Source organism: Mus caroli, unplaced genomic scaffold (assembly GCF_978045245.1).
Source record: "Mus caroli unplaced genomic scaffold, Mus_caroli_1 scaffold_2, whole genome shotgun sequence".
Taxonomy (NCBI): domain Eukaryota; kingdom Metazoa; phylum Chordata; class Mammalia; order Rodentia; family Muridae; genus Mus; species Mus caroli.
Window position 1 is genome coordinate 91,840,879 of NW_028227257.1, and position 13,165 is coordinate 91,854,043.

The following is a 13,165-nucleotide window of genomic DNA, read 5'->3' on the forward strand; positions in this document are numbered from 1 at the left end:
CTCTGTAACTCCTTCCATGGATGTTATAAGGAGTAATGAAGTATCCACACTTTGGTCTTCGTTCTTCTTGATTTTTTTGTGTTTTGCAAATTGTATCTTGGGTATTCTAAGTTTCTGGGCTAATATCCACTTATCAGTGAGTGCATATTAAGTGATGTGGTACATTTACACAATGGAGTTCTACTCAGCTATTAAAAACAATGAATTTATGAAATCTTTTTAATGATACATTTTTATAATCTTTTATTGTTATTCTTTTTAAAATTTTTAATATATATTTTATTGGATATTTTCTCGATTTATATTTCAAGTATTATTCCCTTTTCTGGTCTCCCCACCTCCCAGAAACCCCTAATCCCATCCCCTCTCCTCCTCTTTCTATAAGAGTATTCTTCCACCCACCCACCCACCTACCTACCCACCAACCCACCCACCTTTGCCTTCCTGAGCCATTCTTATGGAAGACAACATCTCATGTTATTTAATGCTGTGCAAAGCAAGGGATCACCCAATCTGAATAACTTAGGAAACTCATTAAGATATTTTGATGAATGTCAGTTTTATTTCTGCTTCAGTTTGGATTTTTGTCTTGGCTTTTAAAGTATGAATGCAGTTGCCATGATAGTGTCCATGGTAAATAAAAATCCACAACAAATGAATTACAGGAAAATATCTTTATAATCTGAATGACATCAATAATATTAGATAAGTATCAGTGCATTCAAAATGTAATACAGAATATTTCACTAGAAACAATTGAGAACTTTTATATTACAAAAGATATTGAATTTGTGGTTAAGAGTGGTAAATAATGGAGATGTATAGATTTTAAGTTCTCTATGTATAGAAAGATTCTTGACTGAAGCTTTAAGATAAATATAGTATGAGAGGAAAAAGGATCAAGTCAGGAAGAGAACATTGACTAAACCAGTATTAAATACTTGATGAATACACAATTATTTTCAATATAATGAAATATGAATCTATTATTTTAAATTTATTTTTAAATATGTCCCATGACTTTTATGAATTAATATAGAAAATATACTCATTATAAACATTCACAGTATAAAGATTGATTATAAAATTACCAAGAGTTATATGTTTAATTAAATGATTGATATTAGGTTATATATAGTGGAAATGAATTTTTCCACATTATTTGACCTTGAAAGATCACCAGGTCCTTAGGGTAGTTATTAATTTTATGCAACATTTTAAAATAAAACATTAATTATAATATTGAAACTTAGTTATCAATAACATGTTTTCTTGTGGTTTGAGAATTTGACAATGATAATACATTGCGACTGATATTATGCTTTGTTATTGATACCAAAAATTAAATAACTTGATTACACATCTTCATACTTTTTTAAAGAGACTTCTGGAGAGATAAATCATCAGTTAAAAGCACTTTTTGCTCTTATAGAGAACCTGAGATTAATTCCTAGCAACTATACTGCTGCTCATAATCATCTATAACCCTGTTTACTGAGGATCCAATGCCTTCTTTTGAACCTCTCAAGAACTAGGATCATATATGGTGTACATACAAAAGGGCAGGTAAGCATTCTTGCTTCTCAGGAAGCAATTACACATATGATGTACATATACATATCCAGAAAAAGTGCTCATACACCTGACACCAATAAATTTAAATGCATTGACAATAGTAGAAGAAATATATATTTCAAATTGTATACAATTACCAATGATAAGGTTAAAGATATACACAAAGGGCATTTTATATCTGTCTTTGTTTTCAAATTCTGCCTTAGACCAGTTCACAGCTCTTATCTCAATGTACTGCAGGCATATCAGGATTTGAAACAGCACAGTGAATAACTTGACTTATCCAAAATAAATGAATATGTATTATATTGAATATATCCAGAATATATTTAAATGTATTACAGTTAACTTGATATGATTACTTTCATGTATTGCTCCTATTAGATAATGATATTTTCATAAGGAAATATTAGAAAGTCTTGATTTGAAAATCTAATATAGAATTTTGGAGAGGGTATGGGATGGGTAAATCTCTGGGGGAGGAAAACCAGGAAAGGGGGTAGCATTTGAAATGTAAGTATATAAATATACAGAAAAAAAGTTCTCCATTATTAAATGACATTATTAAAGGAATTTAAATTTCATACTTGGTTATGATCCTAAAAATTTCCAGTTCTGAAAATAGTTTAACCAAAAAAATCATTTATAGACCCCTTCTATAAAGCCATATTAAACTTTGTCTTTTGAAATATTCCTGTGACCTGAGACTGTGAAAAGCTTAGATGCATGAATGATATAATATTTTGCTGGAGATGATAACTATAATTTGATCCTATAACAAATATCTAGATATTAAGATATTTAGTGTGCAAACATGTATTTATAGATAACATAAAATATATATTTATTTTATTATAATTTCAGAGATTATGAATTGTTTAAGGAACACTCCTCAGAATTTGAAGAAAACTAGACATGAGATATTTAGTAGCTATCTAGCAAGGAGCATTATTTTCTGTTTATACACACTATTTACAAAATACCATGAAGAACATTTTAAGATGGTACCACATATTTTGTAGGTTACTAGCATTTCTTGTTCTTCTTTCAAGAAGCAGTACCTAGAAATGAATGTGTTATTAATTGTAAAAGTAGGTAATAAAATATATACTATAAATGGAAAATAGGAATTTTATAGATTGTTACGACCTCATCTTTGACAAGCATAATTAAAATGTTCAAAATAGAGAAAAAGACATTACATAAGTCATTGCTAACAGGTTTTTAGCCATGAACAATTAGGTAAATAATAAAATGATACATTTAATTTTACATTAATTGAACGGCAAAACTACTCAGAAGCACACGAAAGCCAGCATGCTTGTTGTGGAAAGTGCTGTGGAGAAGTGATCAATTTCATCAGCTTTCCTAAAAATGATATTGAAATTGCAGACAGAGAGTGGGAATAACAATTTAATAATAAATAAATGGAATATTTTTATGAGAGAGAAATACATTTGCTTAAAATAATCCATCACTCCACGTGATAAAACTAATTCTTTATCTTTTTCAGGTGACACATTTCATTTGGTTTTCTTCTCATTCATGAACCATGCAGCTGAATATCAATGTGACAGAGTTCATTCTTCTTGGATTGACACAGGACCCCAGTAGGAAGAACATAGTGCTTGCCATTTTCCTGTTCTTTTACATGGGGACATTACTGGGTAACTTGCTTATCATTGTTACCATCAAGACAAGCCCGGCTCTTGGGAGTCCCATGTACTTCTTCCTGTTCTACTTATCCTTGTCTGACACCTGCTTCTCTACAACTGTAGCTCCAAGAACAATTGTGGATTCCCTGCTGAAAGAGGCCTCTATCTCTTTCAATGAGTGCATAATCCAAGTCTTTACATTTCATTTATTTGGTTCCCTGGAGATCTTTATCCTCATCCTCATGGCTGTTGACCGCTATGTGGCCATCTGTAAGCCTCTGCACTATATGACCATCATGAATCGCCAGGTCTGTGGAATGCTTGTGGCCACAGTCTGTGTGGGATCCTGTATACATTCATCAGTTCAGATAATTCTGGCCTTGAGTTTACCTTTCTGTGGTCCCAATGAGATTGATCACTATTTCTGTGACTTACAGCCACTGTTGAAACTTGCCTGTTCAGACACATATGTGATCAACCTTCTCCTGGTGTCCAATAGTGGAACCCTTTGTACAGTGAGTTTCCTCATGCTCATGGTCTCATATATCATCATTCTCTATTCTTTGAGGAATCACAGTGCTGAGGGGAGGAGAAAAGCTCTGTTCACTTGTGTCTCTCATATCATAGTAGTCATTTTGTTTTTTGTGCCCTGCATATTTATATACACACGTCCTGCCACCACCTTCCCTATGGACAAGATGATATCTGTGTTTTATACAATTTGTACACCTTTTCTAAACCCTCTTATTTACACACTGAGGAATGCAGAGGTGAAAAATGCCATGAGGAAGTTGTGGAGCAAAAAAATTTCTGATGATATATAAGTACTCAAATTCTTTTAGATTCTTTTTTTTTCTTTTTTTGAGACAGGGTTTCTCTGCGTAGCCTTGGCTGTCCTGGAACTCGCTATGTAGACCAGGCTGGCGTCGAACTTGGAAATCCACCTGCATCTGCCTCCCAAGTGCTGGGATCAAAGGTGTGCACTGTACTCAATTTTTTTTATAGACTTTAATAAAGAAAATAGTAGTTTCGCCTACATTTAAAATACCACTGTCTTAGAAAGGTAAGATTTGTTTCTTCTAGACAATGGGCAAAACAAATGTATCCTTAAGTAATACATCAAATTAGTCTTTTGCAAAAGAGGATGTAGCAGTAAGATGCAAATGTTTGTCTCAGTCACATTGTTTAAATATTGATCCCTATTAGGTCCATGTTTAGGTCTTACAACTTATATTTGGTACAATATTTACCTTTCTCCCACTTTATTTTATTCTTGATTTCCTTATTTCAGATTGTGATTATTTTTCTTCAAGATGTTTCATTCAGGTCTTCTTCAACCAAATTAGTATACTAGATTCACAAATTTATACAAGTTTTATTTCGAATTGTAGTGTGAATATGGTTTATGCATTTGTGTGTATGGGTGTGTGCATATGTGACCATGCTCTTCCTGTTCATATATTTCTTATTCTTAACACTAACTGGGCAACATCTTTAAACATTAATGTTTTTTTGTGATTGTTACTATGGCTAGAATATGTGTGAATATCTTCTGTTTATCTATCATTTATCTATCTATCACCTATCTATCTATCTATCTATCTATCTATCTATCTATCTATCTATCTATCTATCTATCATTTAATTATCATCTAACATTTATTTATCAATCATCTAACATATATCTAACATATATTTATTGTTCTATCAACAGACAGATAAATATACACAAACACACAAAGAGAGAGAGAGAGAATGATAAAAAGAGAATTGTGCATGTATATACATATAGTAGATAATTTACCATTTAGTCTTGAGATTATGCTATCAGTTTCTCTCTCTCCCTCCCCCCCCCTCTCTCTCTCTCTGTGTGATCACTCGGATCCTTTAATAATGTTAAAATAAGTAGGGAGAACTCACCCATTGGCAGAGTTCCTCTGAAGTTAGGAAGAATATGCCTTGTAGCTTTATTGTATTTTTTATTTAAAAATATGACACTTTGAACTTTGGGGAACATTGTTTTATCTTAAAAAATAAAAATGCTGGGCAGTAGTGGTGCACGCATTAAATCCCAGCACTTGGGAGGTAAAGGCAAGTGGATTTCTGAGTTTGAGGCCAGCCTGGTCTACAAAGTGAGTTCCAGGACAGCCAGGGCTACACAGAGAAACCCTGTCTCAAAAAAAAAAAAAAAAAAAAAAGAAAGAAAAGAAAAAGAAGAAAGAAAGAAAGGAAGAAAGAAAGAAAGAGAGAAAGAAAAAGAGAGAAAAAGAGAAAAAGAAAGAAAAAAAGAAAAATAAATATTATAATCAAGTCAGTAAGAAATTATAAATCTACAGAAGCCATGCTGCTTTCAAAATCAAAATTTTACCTACAAGAAATTGTTTTACCCATAATTTATTCAGATAATTCCTTTGAAAATGAGCATTGCTGGATATGCGTTCTGTATACTAAATTTTATTGCTATACTTCTATTATATTATTCCTTTATAAAAGTTAAAACTATTGAAAAATCAAGAAAGATAGTTTCTTTCATTTTATTTTGCCTTGTTTCAAAAATGTGCAACATAGGAATTCTTCAATGTGTTGTAAGCCTCTAAAATTAGGAAAATGTAGAGATGAAATGACATTCTTTAAGTACAATTTGTTAATCTTTCTTGAACATGCAACATAGAAGACAATAAGGTTTTTACTTCACCTTTTAAGATATGTCAGTGTTTTCTTCATAAGGTTGCCCTGTTCTTTTGAAATAACCCCCCATGGCAAAATAACCATATACATATACATATTTACACACAGTGTAAACACATAATGACTATGGTGATGGATGTCCTTATTTAATTGCTTTTAATACTCATTTTTCATACTGTTTGCATATTTAATCTTGTATATACATCAAGTAAAACAATTTCATCAATGCTACAATTAAATTGGGAAAAAAATAAAGCAAGTGAAACTAACTTATTCTGCACTGTTGGCTAATATCATTTTCAGGACTCTGATAAGCATTCCTTTCATTTCTACTTAAAACTTTGATAACTGGGCAGAATTTCTGGATCCACTATGCTTCATAGATGATGAAACAGGGACCAGACAGTGAGTAGGAAATCTTCCCGCCTTCAAACATGGCATTTCTGATGCTCATTATCTATACCACTGTCTACTTTAAAAGAAAAGTGGATTGAAAGCCCTTCAAGTCTAGCCATCTTTTTAAATAAAAGATACTATATTTAAAGGAAAGGAACACATTTGCAAAATGACTCTCAAAATGACAAAGAACTTAGCAATTTCTTTTTCATCTCTAAATTATATAGACATGTACCTTATTTAAAGAAAATATCACCCAGGGTGAAGAAATTCAGGGCCAAAGACACCAAACCCAGAAACTATTACTGATGCAAAGAAGTACTGGTAAACAGGAGCCTGGTATGGCTGCCCTCAGAGAGATTCTTCCATTGCCTGACTAAGACAGATGCAGATACTTACAACCAACCATCGGACTGAGCCCAGGGACCCCAATGGAAGAATTAGGGGGAGTACTGAAGGAGCTGAAGGGAATGCAACCCCATAGGAAGAACTAACTTGACCACTCAGATATCCCAGGCACTAAATCACCAACCAAAGAGTATACATGGGTGGGTCCATGGTTCCAGCTACATATGTAGCAGAGGACTGCCTTATCTCAGGCATCAAGGGGAGAGGAGGTATTAGGTCCTGTGAAGGCTTGTTGCCCCAGTGAAGGGGGATGCTGGAGGGGTGAGCTGGAAGTGGGTGGGGGTGTACCCTCTTAGAGGCAAAGGTGAGGGGGATTGGGAGGAGTGTTTATAGAGGGGAGACTAGCAAAGGGGGACATCATTTGAAATGCATATAAATAAAATAATAATAGAAAGAAATTGGAACTTTAGGGAGAAAAGGAAAATATTGGTAAAATATAATGGAAAGGAGATACAAAACTCTAGTAAATTTTTACATTTCATTTACATGGAAGGGTAAAGAAAAACAGATGAGATGAAGTCTCAGTTTTTGAGGCTGTCCTTGTACTTGCCATATAACTGAGGTTGATTCAAAAATCCCATACTTCATCCTATATACATAGGTAGAAATAGATAATTAAATTTTAACAATATACAATAAAACAATGGTAAATACACATTTTTACCAACTAAGTCTCATGTTGCAGATCCCAGTGAAGGGAAGTTTTATACTCCGAAATTTATGTCCAAAATGAGGATTGGGACGAATGAAATGATATAAGTGAAAAGTGATATCTTACCGTATAGTCAATCAAATCTTCTAATAGTTGGAGTAAAAGAGTTAAGTAATAAAGAGTGGAAATAGTATTTACGAAACCAAATGATGGAAAGTAAGCTTTTGTCATCTAAATGTGTTATTTTTTACATTCTTTGACAGTTGTACCCCTATTTTTAACATTATGATGCTTGATACTCTCTTTGTTTTCTTTTTTTTTTAATTTTTAATATTTTTATTACCTATTTTCCTCAATTACATTTCCAATGTTATCCCAAAAGTCCCCCATAGTGCCCCCCACTTCCCTACCCACCCATTCCCATTCTTTTGGCCCTGGCATTCCCCTATATTGGGGCATATAAAGTTTGCAAGTCCAATGGGCCTCTCTTTCCAGTGATGGCCGACTAGGCCATCTTTCGATACATATGCAGCTAGAGACAAGAGCTCCGGGGTACTGGTTAGTACATCATGTTGTTCCAACAATAGGGTTGCAGATCCCTTTAGCTCCTTGGGTACTTTCTCTAGCTTCTCCATTGGGAGCCCTGTGATACATCCAATAGCTGACTGTGAGCATCCACTCCTGTGTTTGCTAGGCCCCGGCATCGTCTCACAAGAGACAGCTATATTTGGGTCCTTTCAGCAAAATCTTGCTAAGACATTTGCTTAGATGTGGTGCTTTGCATGTGTATGATGGCATACACACGTAGGGTATACCAACACTGAGAGCTTACTAGGTAAATAACATATTTCGAAATGATAGAAACAGCCTTAAGTATGTCAGTAGCATGATCTCATTTAAAAATAGTTAAGTCAAAAGAGGATACAGTAATGATTTTTTATGAGCATTCTTATGAGTAATGGAATTTCTTTGTCATTCAAATTTCAGAAAATTACTGGACCATAAACTATTATTATATTGTCATGATTATTATACCTTACTTCTGTGTAGTACATTGCCCCATTATTTTTCTTCTGAATCCTCTATTGTTGTTGTTATTGTTTCTCTGAACAATGGCATTAGTCAAGGCTAAAGAATTTTTTCTGCTATTTCCCAGTAGTTTCCCAGGAAACCTTTCTAGCCCACAGTTTTCTCATTGCATTCTTTACTTCTGCATTTCTTAGAGTGTAAATTAGAGGATTCAGCATGGGAGTGATAATGGTATAAAATATAGCTACCATCTTGTCCTCAGAGAAGGTAGTGTCAGGCCGCATATACATAAAAGTACAGGGACCAAAAAAAATGATGACAACAGCAATGTGGGATCCACAAGTGGAGAGAGCTTTGCGTCTGCCTTCGGATGACTGCTTTCTCAGAGACATGAGGATGACTGTGTATGAGATCAGCAAGATGACAAAACTTCCTAATGCAATGGTGCCACTGTTGGCTGTCACAACAACACCAACAATGTAGGTGTCTGTGCAGGCAAGTTTCAGTACAGGATGTACATCACAGAAATAGTGATCAATCTCATTTGGTCCACAAAAGGGGAGCTGGACCACAAGAGCCACTTGGATAATAGAATGTAAGAAGCCACCGATCCATGTTCCGAGCAACATCTTATTGCATCTCTCCCGGTCCATAATAGTCATATAGTGGAGAGGTTTACAAATGGCCACATATCTATCATAGGCCATGACAGTAAGAATGAAGATCTCAGTGCAACCAAAGAAATGAACCCCAAAGAGTTGTAACATGCACCCCACATAGGATATAGTCTTTTTCTTCACTAACAGGTCAACAATCATCTTGGGTGCTGTGACTGAGGAGTAGCAAATGTCCACAAAAGACAGAAAGTTGAGGAAAAAATACATGGGAGACTTGAAAAGATTGCCACTGCAAACTGTCAACATGATGAGGAGGTTTCCTAGCAGAATGACCATGTAAAAGAAAGAGAACACCACAAAGCACACTTCTTCAACCTCAGGGTTCTGAGAAAGACCCCAGAAAATGAATTCAGTGACATTATTTACTTCTTCCATGGAATAAGTCCTTGATACCATATCCTCAAAAGAATATTACATTACCTAAAGGACCAATAAATAAGACCACCGACATTGATTTCTATTTTAAAACAAATAAGTAATTATAGTGGCTACTGGTTGAAGATGATCACTTACGTTTTCTATACTTAGGTTTCATTTTAAGTGCATTTATTTTTATCAACTTACCTCAATTTTATATTCTGTGATATTTCAATTCATGTGAGAAATGAAATTCAAAGACACAAACCAATTCTTGAAGTCTCATGAGATATTTGAAGAGCACTCTCCTCTACTTTTTAAAGTTCATAATCAGCTTCTAAATGTACTTTTCTCTTATGTTGTGTAAGATTTCTATTACATTTCAAACAGATTTTGCTGCATGAAGCTATGATAATATTTATGTATAAGCAAATGTTTACTGCATCTTATACAGAAATATGAATGTTTGCTCAGATTTGCCCTGCTTCCTACTGCCTGTTCTGGATGTGACATCTGCTCAGAATTCTCAAGTAGCACAGCTCCAGTGGCTCCTGAAAGTTTCCCTTCTCATAAAAGTTGGATTTCTTGAAATGAAATTATGGTCTCTCAATTGATCTCAAAAATTCAACTTCAATATGTGGTGCCATAGAACAAGACTTAAATTAGGCATATTTAATGCTGAAATAATCCCAATGTAACCCTAATAAACCATTTAAGTTTATGATTCCTGTTATTTCATTTATGGTATAATAAAGCTTAAAGTCATCATTATTTGTCAATAAAGATCACTTCTACAATAAAATTAAGTTACCCCATAAGCATAGAATAGCTACAAAGTCCTGAGATGGGGCAAAGATAAGAATTAATGACAATAGAAGAAGAATCTTCTGTAGATAAAGCCATCTCTACTTACTTGATGAAGATGGAAGAAGAGTCCCAGGTAATTTTTTTTGGTGTAATGAGGTTACTCCAGGATTTCTCCATAGTTACCTTTACTTGATATTTAAATGCTTCTATGAAACAAAGAGAAAAAAGAAGGGTTATATACTTCAGTGTTTCTTCATGCATCCTCATATTTCCTGCTTTGTATTAGCTACAGCATACCACTCAGTGTAGGAAACTTTGAATTCTATATTTCTGGCAGAGGTTATCACTCAACTGACCTGGAGTGAGTCTAAAGAGAATAAATGGTTTTATTTGAATAGAAGTTACTTTAGTGGTAGAATTACAGGCATTCTAATGGGATGTTATTGAGATAAAAGAGCAGCTATGAATTAATCATAATTCGTAGAAACTTGAAGATCCTTTCTCAAATCAACACATATAAACGATCCCTGAAGTGGCAGGCTGTTCTTTTGGGAATGCATCTCTTAAGGTCAATTGTGTTTACTTCTTGCAGACACAGAACCCTGTGACATTTTCAACTGTCCTTTGCAGAAAAAAGGGGCCTAAGGTAAGTTTATGGAAAGTCATGTATGCTGTGAATTTCCAAGTCTTTGCCGTAGAGTTGTAGAACAGTCTCTGTAGTTCTTTCTCCTTTTATGTATTACAGATTCATGGGGAAAATTAACCAAAGAACAGTAGCATTCCAATCAGATTTGGAATCAAGTTCAATGCCATGGTTCTAAGAAATGGTTCTTTTTTTTAGCATTCTACTGTTTTCTAAAACACAAATTATTCAACACCAAGGAGTTCATATCTTAGAAGTTTAGAGCAATTGTTACATGATTTATTAATTTTTTTGTAGAAGACATAGATACTTACACATAAACTTGATACTATTCCACTAAGGTCTAAAGCACAGAGAACTAGGGCAAACACTCTTTCTCTAAAACAGTTTGCATCTAAAACCCTCTGACTTCTTCCTTTCCAGCAGTTCAGACTTGATACTGTTCTTGAAATGACAGGCATATTTTATTTTTAATATCCCATTTATGACTCATTACTATCTCTAAGGCAGTATACCTAGAGGTAGATATAAGTTATCATCTTATCTTTGTCTTTACAATCCCGTACTTTCTTTTCTTACAAAACCAGAACATTTAAATATTATTTTAAATGCAAAAATCCGACTGCCCCTCCTTTCCAACTACATTCTTTTCTAAGTTTGAGACAGACACATCTGCTAATATTTTCCAAATGGGTTTGAACTCACATATTTTTTTTAGATTCTCCATAAATAGTGTAGAAATACTAAATAATTATGAATAACTAGTATTGGAGAATCCTTGGTCCTCTAAACTAAGATTTGCAGAGTTGAATCTTCCTTGTTCCGTGATCTCTCATCTACTGAAATGAATACTCCTTCTTTTACATCTTATGTAGTCTTGTTAAGAAAAGAAAGGAAAACAGTAATGACCTTGGGGAAAATGTATTCCCAGAGTCTTTTTCCATGGTCAAAATAAAATTAAAGACCTAAAATGAACTTTAAATTCTAGTATCTGTTGAATTTAAAATTAAATATTTTAAATATTTTATAATAATTATTATTACTATATTAAATATTTTAAATTTAAAACTTGGTGATTCTAGTTAAGAAAACAGAAGTAATATTTTTATTGTAATTTTGTTACTTGAATTACTGTACATTGCTACACATACTAAATGTTTATTGTATTAAATTACATTACCTGATTTATATCATTGTATGGGGTTGAATTGTTCTTCTTCTAACAAACTAGAAAATCTAGATATAAAGAAAAATATGTAGAAAGAGAAAGGCACTTCTAAAGTACTTTGTCAAGCATGGTAATATATGTTTTTAATCCTAGTACAGGGGAGGTAGAGACATATGGTTCTTTATGAGTTCAAGGCCAGGTATAGGTACATAATGAGACTCCTATTTTATTTATTTTATTTATTACCAAATACTACTTTGTTTAATTAGATAGCAAGCAAGCAATCAAATAAAAGAAAGAAAGACATAAAGAAGACAGGAGAGACAGACAGGAAGGAAGGAAGGAAGGAAGGAAGGAAGGAAGGAAGGAAGGAAGAAAGGAAGGCAGGAAGAGAGGAGGGAAGGAAGGAAGGAAGGAAGGAAGGCAGGAAGAGAGGAGGGAAGGAAGGAAGGAAGGAAGGAAGGAAGGAAGGAAGGAAGACAGACAGACAGACAGACAGACAGACAGAAAGAAAGAAAGAAAGAAAGAAAGAAAGAAAGAAAGAAAGAAAGAAAGAAAGAAAGAAAGAGCTACATAGGGCCACAACCCTCTTCCGGTCAGAAAAGCACCGGGGCAGCTGGGGCGCAGGGTCTGCTGACACTCACCAGCTACCCACAACACCCACCACAGGATCTTAAGACTTCTGGAGAGTGGAACACAGCTTCTGCTCCAATCCAATTGCACGCGGGACCTGAGACTGCATTAGTTAGGGAAGCAGAAACCAGCCTGAGTAGGACCACAGGCCTCATCCGGCTGGATCAGCACTGGGGTAGCGGGAGCGCAGGGTTGCCTGACACCCGCCAGCTACCCACGACCCCCACCGCAGGATTTTGGGACTGCTGGTGAGTGGAACACAGCTTCAGCTCCAATCCAATTGCGCGGGACCTGAGACTGCATTAGTTAGGGAAGCAGAAACCGGCCTGAGTAGGGCCACAGGCCACATCCGGCCGGATCAGCGCCAGGGTAGCAGGAGCGCAGGGTTGCCTGACACCCGCCAGCTACCCACTACCCCCGCCACAGGATTTTGGGACTGCTGGTGAGTGGAACACAGCTTCTGCTCCAATCCAATTG

At 34.9% G+C, this 13,165-nt stretch overlaps 2 protein-coding genes across 2 annotated transcripts; one reads left to right on the forward strand and one right to left on the reverse strand.

The window, feature by feature from the left end:
- Positions 1–1,495: 1,495 nt before the first annotated feature.
- LOC110290047 (olfactory receptor 4C16-like) lies at positions 1,496–4,054 on the forward strand. Its single transcript, XM_021156521.2, has 2 exons — positions 1,496–1,566; positions 3,089–4,054. The coding sequence occupies exon 2, from the start codon at positions 3,128–3,130 to the stop codon at positions 4,052–4,054; it is 927 nt and encodes a 308-aa protein (XP_021012180.1). The 5' UTR covers positions 1,496–1,566; positions 3,089–3,127.
- Positions 4,055–8,519: 4,465 nt separating this feature from the next.
- On the reverse strand, positions 8,520–9,476 carry LOC110289547 (olfactory receptor 4S2). The gene has a single exon (XM_021155808.1). It carries the CDS (start codon positions 9,474–9,476, stop codon positions 8,520–8,522), a length of 957 nt encoding a protein of 318 aa, XP_021011467.1.
- Positions 9,477–13,165: the final 3,689 nt, after the last annotated feature.